Below are 16,796 nucleotides of genomic sequence, written 5' to 3' on the forward strand. Positions count from 1 at the left end.
TCAAGTTATTACCAGTGAGAGAGGATGAGGATTGAGCCAGGCTGTGGTAATTCGGATGCACCAGAGAGCAGAGAAAAATATCCTTTTTGTTACTGTTTCTGCAAAAGGATACCATAACTAATGATAACGGACGTGTAGAGGAGAAGTGGCCTGAAATGATTCCACCTGGCATCTTTCCTAAAGTGCCACGGGAAGTAGTCATTCAGTCCCTGCTTGAACGCTTACAGTGTTGGGGAGCTCACCACCTCGTGAGGCAGTCCTGTTGAGTTCTGACTGATAAGTTTTGCGGCTATGAGGAGGAATTTCCCATTGGGAAATTAAATACTGCTATGTGGAACTCAATGTCAGCTCTAGAAGAGGGCAAGGAATACTGCTTTTATCTATGGCTGCTTTGAATTCCAGGGTAGATCAATCCCCACCGTGTGCCAAGCTTCTTCTAAGAAACTGTGGTAGCAAGAATGTGAGTGGCTGGTGGGCTAGCAGGCAGATACACCGTCTAAAGACAGGGAGGGTTCTCCCAGGATTCTGGAAGATAGATGTGCTTTCGCTGCCATCCCGTCCAGGAATGGATCACGCCTAAAATCACTTGAATGAATAGTTTCTCTAATAAAAGTTGTCACCCGTGGCAGAGGGATATGGGGAGACAGGCAATAGGGGTGGGGGCAAAACATGTCACCAGCATTGAAAACGTGTGTTTTTGAACCATGTGCGTGTATTGTTTATTTAAAAATTAAATACACATAAAACTAGTTTCCAGATTGTTCTGTGGTCACTCAGAATGACTTGAAAGAGGGAGCTTTTTCTTTTTTTTGATGTAACACACTAGTTACTCAGTTTGCCTGAAAGAGCTCCTACTGAGAAAGGCCCTGAGTGACTGTTCCGAGGGGGCTTGTGAAATTGACGTTTGGAAACTTTAAATGAATTATCAGTAAAACCGGCCTTAATTGATTGCCCCAGATGGTTGCTACAGGGCTCCACAAGGAGAGGGCAGACCGCACTTTTGCCCGGTTGTTGGCTTCCTTGAATTTTGTAGGAGCAATTGCTCCTGATGGAAAGTAGGGGTGATCACTAGGGAAAAAGAGAAATTGGTTTCAGAGGAGCATGATCTCTCTTAGGCCACAAATTAAGAAAGCGTTTGAGAGAGCAAGGAGCAAGGGGAGCCAGGCACTGGCTAGGAACTATGTTTTGCAGTCAAAGCCAATGTAATTTGAAGGCATATTCTGTAGCCTCTTTGATTACAGCCGTAAATCAGCACGGTTTGCTATTAACTGAAGACAGGTATAGTCCATCGTCAGGAGATTTTTTTTTTCCCTCTTAAAAGTACCATATTGTATCACCAATATCTTCTTCAGGGAAAAATCACTGAATATGTTCATGACATCCATTTAGTGAGCTAGCCCATGATTACAATATGCATATATACGTATATCTAACATGAAAAGTTTTTATCACCTTTCCATCCTATTGTAAGTCAAGTATTCTGCTGCTCCTGTGTTTATTACAGCTGTGGAGGAAAACACTAGTTTTAACAAAATGATCAAATGTGCATTGCAGGACATTTATCTCCATAGTCCAAACATAAAGTGGAATGACATTATTGGACTCGATGCAGCCAAGCAGTTAGTCAAAGAAGCTGTCGTGTACCCTATAAGGGTAAGGATGGGAAGCCTCGTGGGGGGTATTTCTGTTCATTATCCATTGGACAAACTATATGTCATGCACCCATCAGGAAGAGGACAGGATGTTTTTCTGCCATCAAGTTAACTTTTTGCCTGTGTCACAGTATTTGGTTAAATGTTGGAGTACCAAGGCCCAGTCCGTTGTAGGCAATTTGGAATCATGTTACATATTGGTTCAAGGCAGGTGTCTGTTCAAGTGATCATTTAAGATCTAAGACTCTAATATATATAATTTGCCAGTTGCTATAGATAGGTTCAAATTAGCCTGCCTCCCTAAAAATATACGTATTATAGCAGAAATACCTCCTGTAAGAGAAGGCCTCTCACTTTGCTTCTATACATCTTACCGCCTACCCTCCCCAATACCCACATCACCTGGGGTTTTGCTTTGACCGGTTGTAAGGACTAGACAGCCCCTTCCAGGGCACCAGCAGGAAAGCCATCGTGTTGTGCTCCTTGCTGATTCCTGACAAGTCTTTGTGCAGAGTGGTTCACTAAACAGGAAAGAAAATAGAAAAACAGGACTTTCCATGGTGGGTTTACAACTGTGGTACTGAGAAGGTCAGTGTACCACATAGCTCTGGCTGTAAAACAGACCACCCCAAAACTTCGCACCTTAGAAAACAACAATCACTTACTTATGTGCGCCTGTGGGGGTGTGCCGTTTGGGCTGGGCCCAGCAGGGCCAGCTCATCTCTTTGCCACATGATACTGGCTGGGCTCACTCCCACATCCGGGGCATCAGCCAGGGTGGCTGGGGAAGCTGGAATAAACAGAACCACTGAGACTTCTCCACGTGCCTCTCATCCTCCGGCAGGCAGACCGAGTCTTGTTCCCATGGTGACAGAGGGTTCCCAGACAGAAGCAAGAAAGGGCAGGTCCCAATCCAACAGCATCTCCCACGTCTCTTCTTCTACTTGCTGATGTCTCATTGGCCAAAGTCACAAGGCCAAGTCCAGATTCATGTGGTGGGAGGAGCTGCAGATAATTTGCGGCCATTTTCTGTGATCTTCCCCAGTGAAGATAACAAATTTATTGTATTGAATAACCTACTTATTATTACCACTGAGCCCATGCAGCCCCTGATTTTTGGCTGCTTCTATTCTAATGAGACAAAAATCAATGAATTTGGAATGTCTTTCCCCTCTCTTTCTTTCTGTGTTCTGACATGGGAGTAAAAAATATGCTGGTATTCAGAACTAGTGGGAATTAATTCACCCTTTCCTCTGAGTGGCTCTACAGTACAAGTCTTCTGGAAAGGATAGCACCTCTCATTGAAACTCTCTGGATGTGTTATCTCCATAGTATCATAAGCTCTGTATGTGATGACATCGAGATTTTGACATTAGCATCAGCAAGAAACTAATAGCTAGTTATAATCATACTATTGTTTTTCCTTCTTCCTTGTTCTCTGTCAACTCTACCTATGCTCCAGACTGTCTGAATTTGAACTAACGGGAGAGAATCACTGAAGTTCATGTATGTCCTGTTTGGAGTCAGTGTCTCATAATGCATTCAGCACCAAGGTTCCCAGCTTCTAAATCAGGCTTCACCATAGCTTCATGCCTAACTCGCACACACCTTTGTCGGTTCTGGTGGTTATCTTAAAGGGCACTCCCTGTTCACAACATTCAAAAGATTGCCAAATACCCTGTATATAGACCCCTGGGGGAAATGATGTTATGTATGTAGGCAATAACTACTGTAATGGAGAAGAAAAGTGCCCACGTATGCCTTTCTTTTCCTTAAAACAAAACAAAACAAAACTGCTCTTGTAAAAAGCCACAAATATTAAGCCACGCATTCCTATCAAGTGTGAAAGTCAACCTGGGATAAATATGATGTAAATAGAAGCAGCCAGCCTTGAAAAAAGGCTGACTCTCTGAATTGTGCTGTGTTTCACTCTGGCTTCATTCGATTGCGCTGAGGGTGTGTAGGCTGACATACGGATTCCAAACCTCTTCTTTGTTCCTTGTTTCCATAGTACCCACAGCTGTTTACAGGAATTCTCTCCCCCTGGAAAGGACTGCTGCTCTATGGCCCTCCAGGTAAAGGAATCTTTCTGTTTGGGTCTTGATATTAAGTGTGTGTGTGGATGACGACTTGTCCTGTCCTCATTCAGCACTGGGGCTAATGACCGCTAGGTAACCATCTCCTTTTTCACCGACTTCTTGTGACACTGACTTCTATCTGTTAGCAGAGGGATGGAGTTCAAGTGTTGCTCACAATTCATCCCCATGTGTCTCTAGGTACAGGGAAGACTTTACTGGCCAAAGCTGTGGCCACGGAGTGCAAAACAACCTTCTTTAACATTTCTGCGTCTACCATTGTCAGCAAATGGAGAGGGGATTCAGAAAAACTTGTTCGGGTAGGAATTCCTGATTTTGTTTTTTCAGAATAAATGCCAGCGAATACAGTGGTACAAAATGATGTTAGAGCTTATTTGTTTTTAAGCGATTTATATGTTAGAATTTATCCCGGATCTTGATTACTAAAAACCCAGAAGATGGATTGATTGACTATTATAGGTGGATATTAATCCTGTCCCCGTCAGCAAAACATGATGTCCTTTCCTTTGAGAATTTGACCAATGGTCCTTTTGTGATTCATGTAGCTTAGGAATGGAATCTGGGGAAAAGGTTGTTTATGAAGTGGAATATTTTTTTTCTTCATTCAAGAAGCATTTATTATTAAGCATGTGCGGTATATTGAGTTAACATTTGAGAGGCTGCTACTGTCTGCAAGTCCCTACACTACATACTCAAAGAACTAAGAAATTTAAGACAATTATTCTTTCAGATGGTCTGAGCAACTTTCCTCCACAGTGCCCCATAGCCTTAGAGTTTTTTCTCTCCTTAGGAGAGAAATAGAAAGTATATTTTATATAAAATATAATGTAACATTTTTTACTACACTTCACAGTTATCTTATGAGAACACCTGTTTATGATTTACTCCTCAATGTGAAGTGGGTCCTTCTCAGAAATCCAGTTAAACTATTGAATTCTGTAGAATGACTGGCAAGTAATCAATACTAAGTAAATGTAAATACTATACATTTTCTGAGAAGAAATTTACTCTAAAATATTTTGCTTAGGTTACACTCCCTTAGATGACTTATTTTCAAAATATTATGGCTTACTGGGAAGTCATAATAGAATATTTTTATAGGATTGATTTACCTAAAATGACCTATTATTTATTACTTTGACACTTTTCTCAAGTTACTTCAAATGTGTAAGTTTTTATAAATTCTTCCTTTGAATGTTTATTTATTTATTTTGTGAGCAAGAAAGCATGAGCAGGGGAGGGGGCAGAGAGAGAGAGGGAGAGAAAGAATCCCAAGCAGGCTCCATTCGGTAAACACAGGGCCCGACGCAGCTTTGATCTCATAAACCATGAGATCATGACCTGAGCCAAAATCCAGAGTCAGAGGCTTAACCGACTGAGGCACCCAGGGGCCCCTACGAATTCTTATCACCCATCGAGATTGTAATTTGTAGAAATCCATGTTGACATCTGTTTCTTTGTTCTTTGAGTCTAACTTAGTGCCAGGTCCAAAGATAGGGTTTGAACTCACCTGTTCCTAAATTTTGGGGTTCCATGTGGTTCTAGTTAGCTTGATTTCAATGAGCTGAAATCCAACTAACTATAAAATCATCAGCCTGAAGATTTTTTTTTTTTTTTTTTTTTTTGGTCAGCTTATTTTGCCATCTCTGTTATTTCTAGACCTCTTTCTCTGGTCTGAATTTTCTCCTAAATAGTATTCTCATACATAATAGTTATTTTTTTTCAATGTTTATTTATTTTTGAGAGACAGAGACAGAGCTTGAGCAGGAGACAGAGAGGGAGACACAGAATCCAAAGCAGCCTCCGGCTCTGAGCTGTCAGCACAGAGCAGGACGTGGGACTCGAACTCATGAACCATGAGATCATGACCTGAGCCGAAGTCAGATGCTAACCCAGGCGCCCCCGAAGACTTTTTTTTTTTAACATTCCATTTCTATTTGCGGCGGAACACTAAAACTCTTAGGAGATGCCCCCAGACTCAGTTTAGATTCATCTCCTGTCATGAAAAAGTGGTGTTTACAGCTATGCGCACAAAACACTGCAAGATGCTCAAAGAAAGATTACATTATATTCTCTGGACAGGACTTCCTTAGACAGAAGAACAAATTCAAATATTTTATGAATATCCTTAACAAAGATTGAAACTACTAAAAGAATTGTCTTGTTTAATGTGGGATAGCCAGAAAAGTCACGTAACAAGAACTCTCTATTCTGTGTGAGCATTTTATTTAACTAAAGTTTTCTTCTGCTTCAGAATTATTTTGTTAAAATTCTAGGGGTGAGGAAATGATTCCTTCCTCAATTTCTCCCCCTCCTTTCCCATATATTTTAAAAATAATTCATATTTTTGAAAAAAAAAAAAGATACAAAAGGGCATATAGACCCCTGAACCTTCTCCCCAGGGGCAACTGCTACAGTTGCTAGTTCAGCCTTCCAGAACATTTATCATATTTATATAAATACCAACAACTGCATCTATATCTTCCTTCTTTACTAAGTGTCAGTAGGAACGCACTACACATATCCTTCTATAACTTTTGTTTTTGTTCACACTTACCAATATAACTTGAATATTGTTCCACACTATTATAGACACAACACGTTCTTTTAGGAGTCTGTATCAGATTTCATTGCATGGAATGTTCATTGCAAAATGTATTTAACCAGTCTCTTCTTAATGGCTATCTCTAATGTAAACAACAGTTAGGTTGTTTCTAGCCTCCTGCTATCATGAACAAAGCTACAGCAGACAATCTTACCTATCCATGTCCTTGCGTATATAGTAGTGTAAGATGATTTCTCTTAAGTAGAATTGCTAGGTCAGAGAGAATGAAAGATCACTGATTGCCAAATTGCCTGACAACAGGGTTGCACCAGCTTCTACACCCATAAATGGTGTGCGTGTTTGCTTCCCCCACCCTGGCCAACACTGTGTACCACCCAAATTTAGAAATCTTTGGGACACCTGAGTGGCCCAGTCAGTTAAGCGTTCGACTTCGGCTCGGGTCACCATCTCGTGTTTCGTGAGCTTGAGCCCGAGTCAGACTCTGTGCTGATGGCAAGGAGCCTACTTTGGACCCTCTGTTCCCCTCTCTCTCTGCCTCTCCCCTGCTTGTGCTCTCTCTCAAAAATAAATTAGCATTTAAAAAATCTTTAAAAATAATAAAAAAATCTTTGCCAATCTGATAGTGAAATTAATATTTCAGTGCTCAAATATGCATTTAACTCTGAGTGAACTTGAGCATCTTTTTATAGGTTTAAAAGATATTTGTATTTCCTTTTTTTTCTGTGAAATGCACTTTTGGTTTTGGATATTTAAAAAAAGTAATTCAAAGGGAAAACAGATAACCTCTCCTAACCTTGGGGGGTCTCATCCTCTATCGTCTCAGAAATTCTTTTCTGAGCTCTTGGAAGGATCCTCACCTGGAAAATCTTGGTCATGCTGTCAAAATCTTTACTATGAAGCTTTCAGATAAAGAGAACCCTTCAGGACCTTCCTCTACATCAGAGAAGCTTTCCTACCATTTGTTTCTCTTCCTATTCCAATTAAAGAGTTATTTATAGGGAACCCTTGGGTTATGTTCCTCCCTCCCCTCCTAATGTTCATGCCTCCTAGGAATTGATGCTATTGAATAGTTGAGTGGTCTCTTTAGCAAATGCACACACCTGTTGGTGCTTACATCTTTCAACACCCTCCCCCACCCCCACCCCTAGTTGTATGATTTAACTTCCTCCAAGTACTTTTGAAAATTTTGGACTAACGCTTCCAGTGCACTTACCTGGAGTTCTATATATTCTTTGGCAGTGGGAAGAGCAGTGGTACGGTCGATATGGAGACACAGGGTCCGGATGCGGTTCTCCTTCCAACTGGGCGTTTGGTCTCATAGGGCCCCTTGGTCTCTCTGCACCTTGGGGAGCACCTTAAAAACATGTATGGTTCTATGAAAGAGTTCTGATATTCCACTTTTCATTGGGTAGATTGCTGCTATTGTAATCACCCTTAATATCAGCTGTATTGGGGCTTTTCTTTTTGTGACAAGGAAAACAAGTTGCTTGCTTCTAATGATCACGTCGCTATCGTGTCTAAAAGGCATTCGTGATGAGTGTCCCGGCGTTGACACTGTTCTCTCAGTTCATTAGGCTGAGCCAACTGTCTTGGCCGAATGAAACAGGATTCTGTGAAAGGAAAATACTTGCTCATGAGCATGGGTGCACCACATGTACAAGCAGTGGTGAAAGTGAGGGACTTCCCACTCAGGGACGGGGAGACCAGCAAGGGGTAACCTGCCACTACCCAGGAAAACACAATCTGGTCTTTTCTGGGCTCTTCTCCTCTGATTTGTTCTGTGATACTTTGCTAGCGCTAAGTGACATGGAGAATAAATCCCCTTTGCCTATTAAAGAACCTCTATTCTTTTCTAAGTCTCTACTGCTTTCTCCGATCAACCAGTGAAGAATTGTATATGATGCTCAAGAGATCAGTTTCAAGGTTAAAAAAAAAAGCTTTGGTTTTTTATACTCTTTTCATCACTACCACATCTCCCTTTAGAGCTCTTTATTTTGTTTTTATATGTCTGTTCTTTTGCTGGCTGTTTTTCTGTTCTTGTTCAGTCTATAATATTTTATTCTGGAATGGAACATTTTATTCAATTGGGAATTGCCTTAAATTCCCTCAAAGTACCTGAACCTACCAAACAACAGTGTTTGGAGTGGCATAAGGACCCCATGGAGTAATTTGGGGAGCAGAAAGGGGCAAAATTCTTCTTGTTACCCATAACTGGAACTGTATCCTTCCCCTACAATTCTTCCTTCTGAGAATGACCCTCTCTCATTGTCCTGAAAGGTTGAGGGAAAACCATTAAATGACTTTACATATTCCAAGGCTTTTTTGTCCATACGGAACATGTTATTGGCAGGGAGTCTCGGGGGCTAACTAACCAACTAGAGCTCAGGTATTGAGTTTTAGCTTAAGCTCTCCCATTTATGATTAGTAACCTTGAACTAACCACTAACTCTCTCTGGCTCTAATTTTGTCAAGTGATAAATGGAAATAATTGGACCGTCCAACCCCATGGGGTTGTGCTAAGGAGTAATGATTATAAAGTTATTATGAAAGAACAGAGTGCAGCATAAATACTTAACATTACAGCCATTCTAAGCTCTTAATCTCTGAGAGCATCTGAGAACTTTAACTTAACTATATGAATTTGAACATGTGGTTGCTTCTCTCCCACCCAGGTGTTATTTGAACTCGCCCGCTATCACGCCCCCTCCACCATCTTCCTGGACGAGTTGGAGTCAGTGATGAGTCAGAGAGGCACGGCTCCTGGGTAACAGACAGGGTTTTTTTTTTTTCGGTCATCACTTCTCCCCTCTTGTAAGTGTGTTTGATGGTCGGAAGCCCATCGACATTTACCAGCAGAATGAGCCTATTAATAAGCCCACAAATTTTCTGCAGACACATGGAAAGGTCTTTAAATTAGATCCTGTTAACTGAATAGCTGATTTAAGTAGTTTTTATAACCGGAGGAAATGTCATCCTCCCTTCCCCCTTTCCCCACAGAGTGGTTTTCAGGCCTGAAGATCACCCAGCCCCACGATCCCAGGCTGCCATAACGGTCTCGCTGGCTCAAAATAGCTGCTTGTGACCACCTCCTCTGGAGCCAGAGGGGCTGCCTGTGGGGAATGGGGCTGCAAAGGGCAAGTCCCAAGAGGTAGCTCTCAACAAAGTGTGTGAGGCCAGGGAAGCCACCACTTTTCTGTGACATCAGGTGGTGGGTCAGCCTGTCTGATTTTAAATATGTCACATATGTTACCTCTAAAGATTAAGTGTCCACTAACGTCCCCAGCAGGAAAGAACACATCTCAGACTACAGTGAGCCTTGTGTGTGTGTGTGTGTTTGTGTGTGTGTGTGTGTGTGTGTGTGTGTGTGTGTGCTTTAAGAAACTCTTTCTGTCTTCATCAGAAGTATTCTTCTTTGAAACTTCTTACTAAACCTGGCTTGGAAAAACAGGTCTCTGGGAAATCTCAACAGAGCGGCATTTATTAATGGCCTCTCATGGACGGACCATCATCAAGGCAGAACTAATAGTGATAAAAGGCAAATACTCAACTTCTTGGAAGTACAACTATAATTTATGAAATTTTACTTTTTGGAAATCATTTTCCTAACAGGGAAAAGCAACCATTAAGATGCACCCAGGATGCATGGGATTGATGGCATTGAGGTCAATGGGACAGTTTCCATGGCTTCATGGGTGCTTGTCAGCCTCAGGCTAGATGCTCTGCCTCTCTATACAGGACCTGACAGGGGAAGACATGCACAGGCACCTGGATAGGCACCCACCAGACCACCTTAGTGGTCATTCTGTCTGCAAAGACCCAGCCCACCTGGCCTGCCCTACCAGAGTGAACTGTGCACTCATTCTTACATTCGCTTTGTCAATCTCCATTCCCGGGGTTTCCCACAGCTTTGAATGGCTAATTTGGAAGCTTTATCTCCTGCCTTTGACTGTACTCCGAGTTTTACACTGAATGGCAGCTTCCTTGCCTGGAACTTGACCCCTAAAACTAGAGTCAGGGAATAAAGGCAGGTGCTCTGAGAACTTCCTGGGTCATATGAAAAGAATAAGTATCAGTAAATCCTAAATAAATACATAACTATACTGTGAAACTGTCCTTTCTCTTGGGAAAAGGTAGTTTGACAGTGAGTGGTACAGTTCTTAACAAAAACACATACCTAACTGATGCTGCCACTACACATGCCCAGAGAGGAGAAGTTGAATGTCGTGTTGTCCAAGAAAGGCATTTTTTGTCCTTTTAACTCAGTCTATACAAGTGAAGAGGAAGGAGAGCCTGCTGAATACAGTCCGGATTCAGAGCCAGTTTAGATTGTTAGGTCCTGGAGTGAGCTCCTTCATGGTGGGAGGGTCTTTGGCTGCGGTGGAGGTGGGGCTTGGAGGGTGAATCTGCACAGCAGACAGCCCCAGCAGGCTGTGCAAGGAAAACATACTCTCCGTGTCATTACCGTGCCTCTTATTAGAAGAGAATGAAACAGATTCAATGCAGTAGCTTATCTCTCTTCTTCAATAGAGTATATCCATAAATTATATGAAAAGAACTATGGTGTATAAAAGCACTTTCATGCCTGCTGTATAAACGAAAGGATTATTCTCACTTATCCATTTTTACAAAGGGCAAATAATACTACTACAGAGAGACCCAGCCCGGCTGCGTTCAATCGCTTAGTAGTACTGTCTGCCCTTTAGTTATTTTCTAGTTCACTGCCAATTTTTGGTTTTCTTCTCAATGTCGTCATTATATTCATTTACTTCCCTTCTCTCACTCTCTATGTGAAAATAATACCAAACTACTCGTTTCCTTCAACTCTCCCAAGAGTGGCTCCCGGGAATGAGGCAAGGAACCTGTTCTACAGGCACTGAATCAATGTTGTGAGTGCCACTCTTGTCCTGGAAGCAAACACTCTGTCCTGGGAGAACCTCACCTCTGTGTCTCTCTGTAGGGGAGAACATGAAGGAAGCCTCCGGATGAAGACAGAGTTACTGGTGCAGATGGATGGGCTGGCTCGCTCAGAAGATCTCGTGTTTGTCTTAGCAGCTTCTAACCTGCCATGGTAAGAGATCTTAGTACACTTTAAATGCATTTCCATGAGACACTGAGTACAGATGAAGACGTTATATTGCCCAGTTTGGGCAAAGTCTCAATGTTTGGTTCCAGCCCTGGAAGATTAATCTGAAGTCTTTCTTGGTCAAGGCCTCGGTCCTTGCTATCTGTACCATGAAAGAATCTGCCTTAAAAGAAGGAACATAAGCCAGGCCTACCACTAGCAATACTTAAAATGGACATTTTGAAGGGTACCCGGGTGGCTCAGTTGGTTAAGTGTCCAACTTCAGCTCAGGTCATGATCTCATGGTTCGTGGGTTCATGACCCATGTCAGGCTCTGTGCTGACAGCTCAGAGCCTGGAGCCTGCTTCAGATTCTGTGTCTCCTTCTCTCTCTGCCCCTCCCCCACTCATGCTCTGTCTCTTTCTGTCCCTGTCTCAAAAAGAAATAAACATAAAAAAAATTTTCAATGGACATTTTGAGTTTAAAGCCAAATTATTTACTGTATTTATGCAGGGCTTTGGCAGAGAACTAATACAATGCTAAAATCTTTAGGACTCAGGAATATTCCAGAAATAATATGTTTATTCTTTAACAGTATTAAAATCAAACTTTTTTTTTTAAATTAGGAGGAAAATCTTTAATGTTACATAGTAAATAGGAAGCTAAATAATCTCTAATTGAAAATATAATCTACTCTCTGAGTGTTTTATTCAAGCTGTATCCCAGAGTGGTTAAAGAACAATTCTAGAAGTAGAATTGGGAAATAAGAGATGTTGACTAGGGAAAACTATCTACTTGGAGAGTATATTTAAAAAATAACTCTAATTCCTTTATAGTCCCAAGATATTTTCACACACATTATCTCTTTTGAGGCAGGTAAAACAGGAGACAGATAAGGAAATGTTGTTCTTCCCATTTGCAGGTAGGGTCCAAGGTCAAGGAAGGTCAATCCACCCAAAGTCAACAGCAAATCTGCAACAGAGGTGGGACTTGTGACACTGTTCCCCCACCCCCACCCCATCCATTTGTGTTTCTACATTCAAAGATGAATGTTGTGTGTGCTGTTGTGCATGCTGGTCATCTAGGCTCCCAAAGAAGTCACTGAAAAGAGATGATGACATTCATGTGGAATCTGTTATTTTAAATATATTCCTAATTTCAGCCTGGCTCCACCTCCCCTTAAATTTATAAGACTGCACTAACGTATAAGGTGATCAGCATCTTATGTTTTCATGATAGAGGCATTTATATACAAATATTACAGTGGAGTCCAAACAGAGAACTATCATTCAAATAAACGATTGCGAAATGCCTCCGAGAAAGGACCTCTGTTGCTTCAGCTGTTTGCAGTGGGGTTGGTCATAACCACATTCCTCTTGTCCCGGGGTGACTGTGGGAGTCAGCTGGGGAGGGTGCGTGGAAACTGAAGCTTCGTGCATGCCTCCAGGACCGTCTGTGCCCCCCGGGGAGACCTACACATTTTCTAGAGGGATAGAGAAACTTCTACTGCCAGTGAACACCTAGGGTTTTGTTGAGGAAGTTTCTGTGCTGCCACAAGTCCCCTGAGGTGATCATTTTCGGTAAACCCCACATAAAATGGTCTGAGAAGAAGAAAAAAAAAAAGACAATAAAAAATTAAAGAAGCTTAGAAGGGCTTTTCCAAAAGAATTGCCCCTCATTATGGCAAACGGCAAATACACACATGCTTTTGGGCTTTGCTTGCATCATTACAACGTACCTTTGGATCCAGGGGTGCCTGGTGGGCTCCATCAGTTAAGGGTCACACTTCAGCTCAGGTCATGATCTCGCCCTTCCCAAGTTCCAGTGCCGCATTGGGCTCTGTGCTGACAGCTTGGAGCCTAGAGCCCGCTTCACATTCTGTGTCTCCCTCTGTCTTTCTACCTCTCTCCTGCTCACTCTGTCTCTCTCAAAAATGAATAAACATTAAAAATTTTTTTAATTAAAAAAGATACGTTCTTTTGGATCTGTCCTTGAGCAATGCTGGGCTCTAAAAAACTTTTTAGTATGAAAAACTCTAAACAGACACTAAAGAAGAGGAAAAAGCACCATTTCCCAGTTTCAGTAACTAACATCTTGCCTGATTGATATAATCTATTCTTGCCCCCTCCCTCATTTTGCTGCAATGTTTTAAAGTATATTCCAGATTGTCATGTTACTTCTCACAAATATATTTTACTATACATCTTTTTGAAAAGGACATTTTCAGCACGTCTGAGTGGCTCAGTCAGTTAAGTATCTGACTCTTGATTATCGGCTCAGGTTGTGATCTCACGGTTTGTGAGTTTAAGCCCCACATCAGGCTCTGCATTGACAGTGCAGAGCCTGCTTGGGATTCTCCCTCTCTGTCTCTGTCCCTCCCCTATTCATGTGCGCGCTCTCTCTCTCTCTCTCTCTCTCTCTCTCTCTCCCCTCTCAAAATAAACATTGAAAGAGTAAAAATAAAAAAGGACATTTTCTTATATTCCTGTACAATGCCATTATCATACCCAACAAAATTAACAGTGATTCTTCCATATCATCAAATACCCAGTTTATATTCAGATTTCCCATATTGTTCCAAAATGTCTTTTTAGAATTGATTTGCTGAACTGGTATCCAAACAAGGTTTGCGTTTTGTAATTGGTTGTTCTCATAAGTCTCCTTTAATCTAGAACAGTCTCCCCCTCCCCCACCCCCCCCCCCCACCCTCGCCTTTTTTCCCTTAGTTACCACTGCCTTGATTGCTGCCAGGGAGACTGTCCTGTAATATGTCTAAATTTTCTGAATTGTGCTCATCATATCCTTTAATGGGAAAAATAATATTTAGAGACTGAAACCTCACAATCAGGGGTGCTCCTTGCTAACTGGGTTATCATTGCTTCTTGGCCTTTTGACTGGGCAGAACTAGGGAAATACACAGGTTTAAAAAGGGGCAAATAATGAATCCATACCAGTATCGCTCATTCAAATGTGAGATTACAAGAGTTTTAGTGAAATTTTTTGATTTTATAGCCATAGCTTTTCTCTAATTGGGAAAATCACAGTTCTTAACATTAATACAATTAATATTCACCTAATCCTAATACGTAGATAGATCTATTTTGTATTTGTGTGTGTAACAGAGTTTCTCTGTAATAATACCAATACTCTCAGGACAGCAACATTTTGATGAGGAAAATGGTACACACGTGGCCCAGGATGGAAGTGCTAATTTGGGATGTCTCAACGTCAGCGCTATTGACATTTTGGGCCAGTTACTGACATAACTGTTGGCTGAGGGCGCCGCCCTGTGCATTGTATGAAGGCCCCAGCACCCCTGGGGTTTCCTCACTAGATGCCGGTAGCATGACTCCCCATTGTAACAGCCCCGATTTGTCTTCAGACATTGCCAAATGTTCCCTGGGGGGCAAAACTATCCCCGGTTGAGACTCACTCAACAGAAGTAAGTGACAGGCATTATATAGAGACCAACTGTCACATGCCCCACAGGTGAACTCATAAGGTTTTTTGTTTGTTCTTTCTAACACCATAAAATAAGTGAATTTGGTTTACACACACAAAAGGTGGCATATCGTATAAATTGGTCTGTATCTTGATTTTTTTTTTCTTAAGCAAATATTCTGAACATAAAGTTCTTCCTTATTCCCTTTATAGCTGTGTATGTTCCATTTTGTACCTCTGATAATCTACCCCAATCACCTGACGATGGGCATTCGGGTTATTCCTATTCTTGCTATTATGAATAATGTTACAGTGAGTAATGGTGCACATATACCACTTTGTATATTTGCCAGTATATCTTTGGGATAGGTTCCTGGAAATAGAATTGCTGGGTCAAAGGGTTAATGTGCATGAAATTATAGTAGAGATTGCCAAATTTCCCTCCATAGAGGTTGTACATTTTGTATTCCCACTAGTGTCCTGCTTTCATTACTTAACATTAGAGTGAGAACATTTCCAAAGTCATTAAATAATTCTTGAAAATTGGATTTTGTAATGGCTGTCCAAAATTCCCACATGTGAATATACCACAATTTAGTTAATCATTCCTTTCCTATTGAACATATATGATGCTCCCAACTTTTTCTCTATTATAAATAACACTGAAATGAACTTCCTTGAATCAAAATCTTTGACCAAAATTTGGTCATTTCCTTAGGGCAGATTTCTGGAATTAGGATTACTGTGTAAAAGGATAAGGATGATTTTTAAGTCCCTTGCTACATATTGCCCAGGTCCGTTTATGAGGAAATACTGCATTTTTATCAAGGCTTTGGGACAGACCTTTACCTTGGCTTTAGGGTCTTCCATGAGGGAATAAAATTGTCTGATTAAAGCACACTGTCCTTCTGGGGGAAATAACTAAATCATACCAAACTATATAAAAACCCAATCTTAAAATCCCAGAAGAAATTCTTTATGGTTGGTTAGTGGTAATGCTCATCTGCAGCATCTTTCAGGGAACGAGGCTACTGTTTACTACTCGCTAACTTATCATTTTCCCTAGAGGAGTACATTCTGTCCCAAAGGGTTCGTCATTTTCTCCCTTCTCCGCAGTGAGATGGTGTGCCCCATCTTTTATTCAGTGCTTCTTCTCCGAGGAGCACCTTCGCTCATCTACACTCTCATAGGACAAGAAGGAAGCAAGAAATAATAGTACATCTGTGTCACTAAGCCAATGAGTGAATAAGCAACGTGAATAAGCATTGAGAAGAATAACAAATGTTGCATTTGTAATATTATCATTAAAATAACAGCCACGTAAGAAATATTTAGTGAGCACAATTGGGGCTAATTTGACCCGCCTCAGTTGTTAGGTATTCACAAACTCAGACCGAAGAGTCCAGAGGGAAACAAAATACTGAACAGGGCCATTAAGGCAAATGCTATCTTTAGATGTCTAGTTAACTTGATGATAGTTTGTACAACTAAGGTGTGAAAACTTTATGTGTGAGGTATGATGAAACTCATCTCTTCTTTACCATTGCAGAAGGGCTAGAAAATTCATTATCCCTTTAAAAAAATCAAACACTGGGTATGACCAAATTTTGGATTAAAAACAAACCCAAATCCTAACATTCAGAGGAAAGCATAAGATCCAAGAGATTATTGCACTGGGGATGTGCAAGAACTTACCCATGTAAACTGATTTCTTCCTGTATGAACTGCCTCCTCTCTGGCATGATATTTCTTTAAAGTGTGTGCGTGTGATTGAAGAGCTCAGCATACAGAACCTCAGTTCCTTCCACAATATCTTCACGCATTTCATAGGCTCCAGGGGAAAGTCTCATGCCTTCACTATCATTACCCTCTGGATCAACATTTCTCTGAGACTGGTCTGCCACAGGTCAGCATTATCCAACCCCCCCCCCCCCCGAAAAAATAGAATCTAGTGATCTAATAATTTCAAGAGATACTGA

At 41.3% G+C, this 16,796-nt stretch overlaps 1 protein-coding gene across 2 annotated transcripts in view; it reads left to right on the top strand.

The window, feature by feature from the left end:
• KATNAL2 (katanin catalytic subunit A1 like 2) overlaps positions 1–16,796 on the top strand; it is a 68,629-nt gene that overhangs the window by 40,581 nt on the left and 11,252 nt on the right. For both annotated transcript variants that reach the window (XM_043558748.1, XM_043558749.1), the window contains exons 9-13: positions 1,555–1,653; positions 3,664–3,727; positions 3,929–4,047; positions 8,987–9,078; positions 11,272–11,382. In XM_043558748.1, coding sequence (XP_043414683.1) covers positions 1,555–1,653; positions 3,664–3,727; positions 3,929–4,047; positions 8,987–9,078; positions 11,272–11,382 — 485 coding nt within the window. The remainder of the gene's footprint in view (positions 1–1,554; positions 1,654–3,663; positions 3,728–3,928; positions 4,048–8,986; positions 9,079–11,271; positions 11,383–16,796) is intronic.

This window comes from Prionailurus bengalensis, chromosome D3, assembly GCF_016509475.1.
Source record: "Prionailurus bengalensis isolate Pbe53 chromosome D3, Fcat_Pben_1.1_paternal_pri, whole genome shotgun sequence".
Lineage (NCBI taxonomy): Eukaryota > Metazoa > Chordata > Mammalia > Carnivora > Felidae > Prionailurus > Prionailurus bengalensis.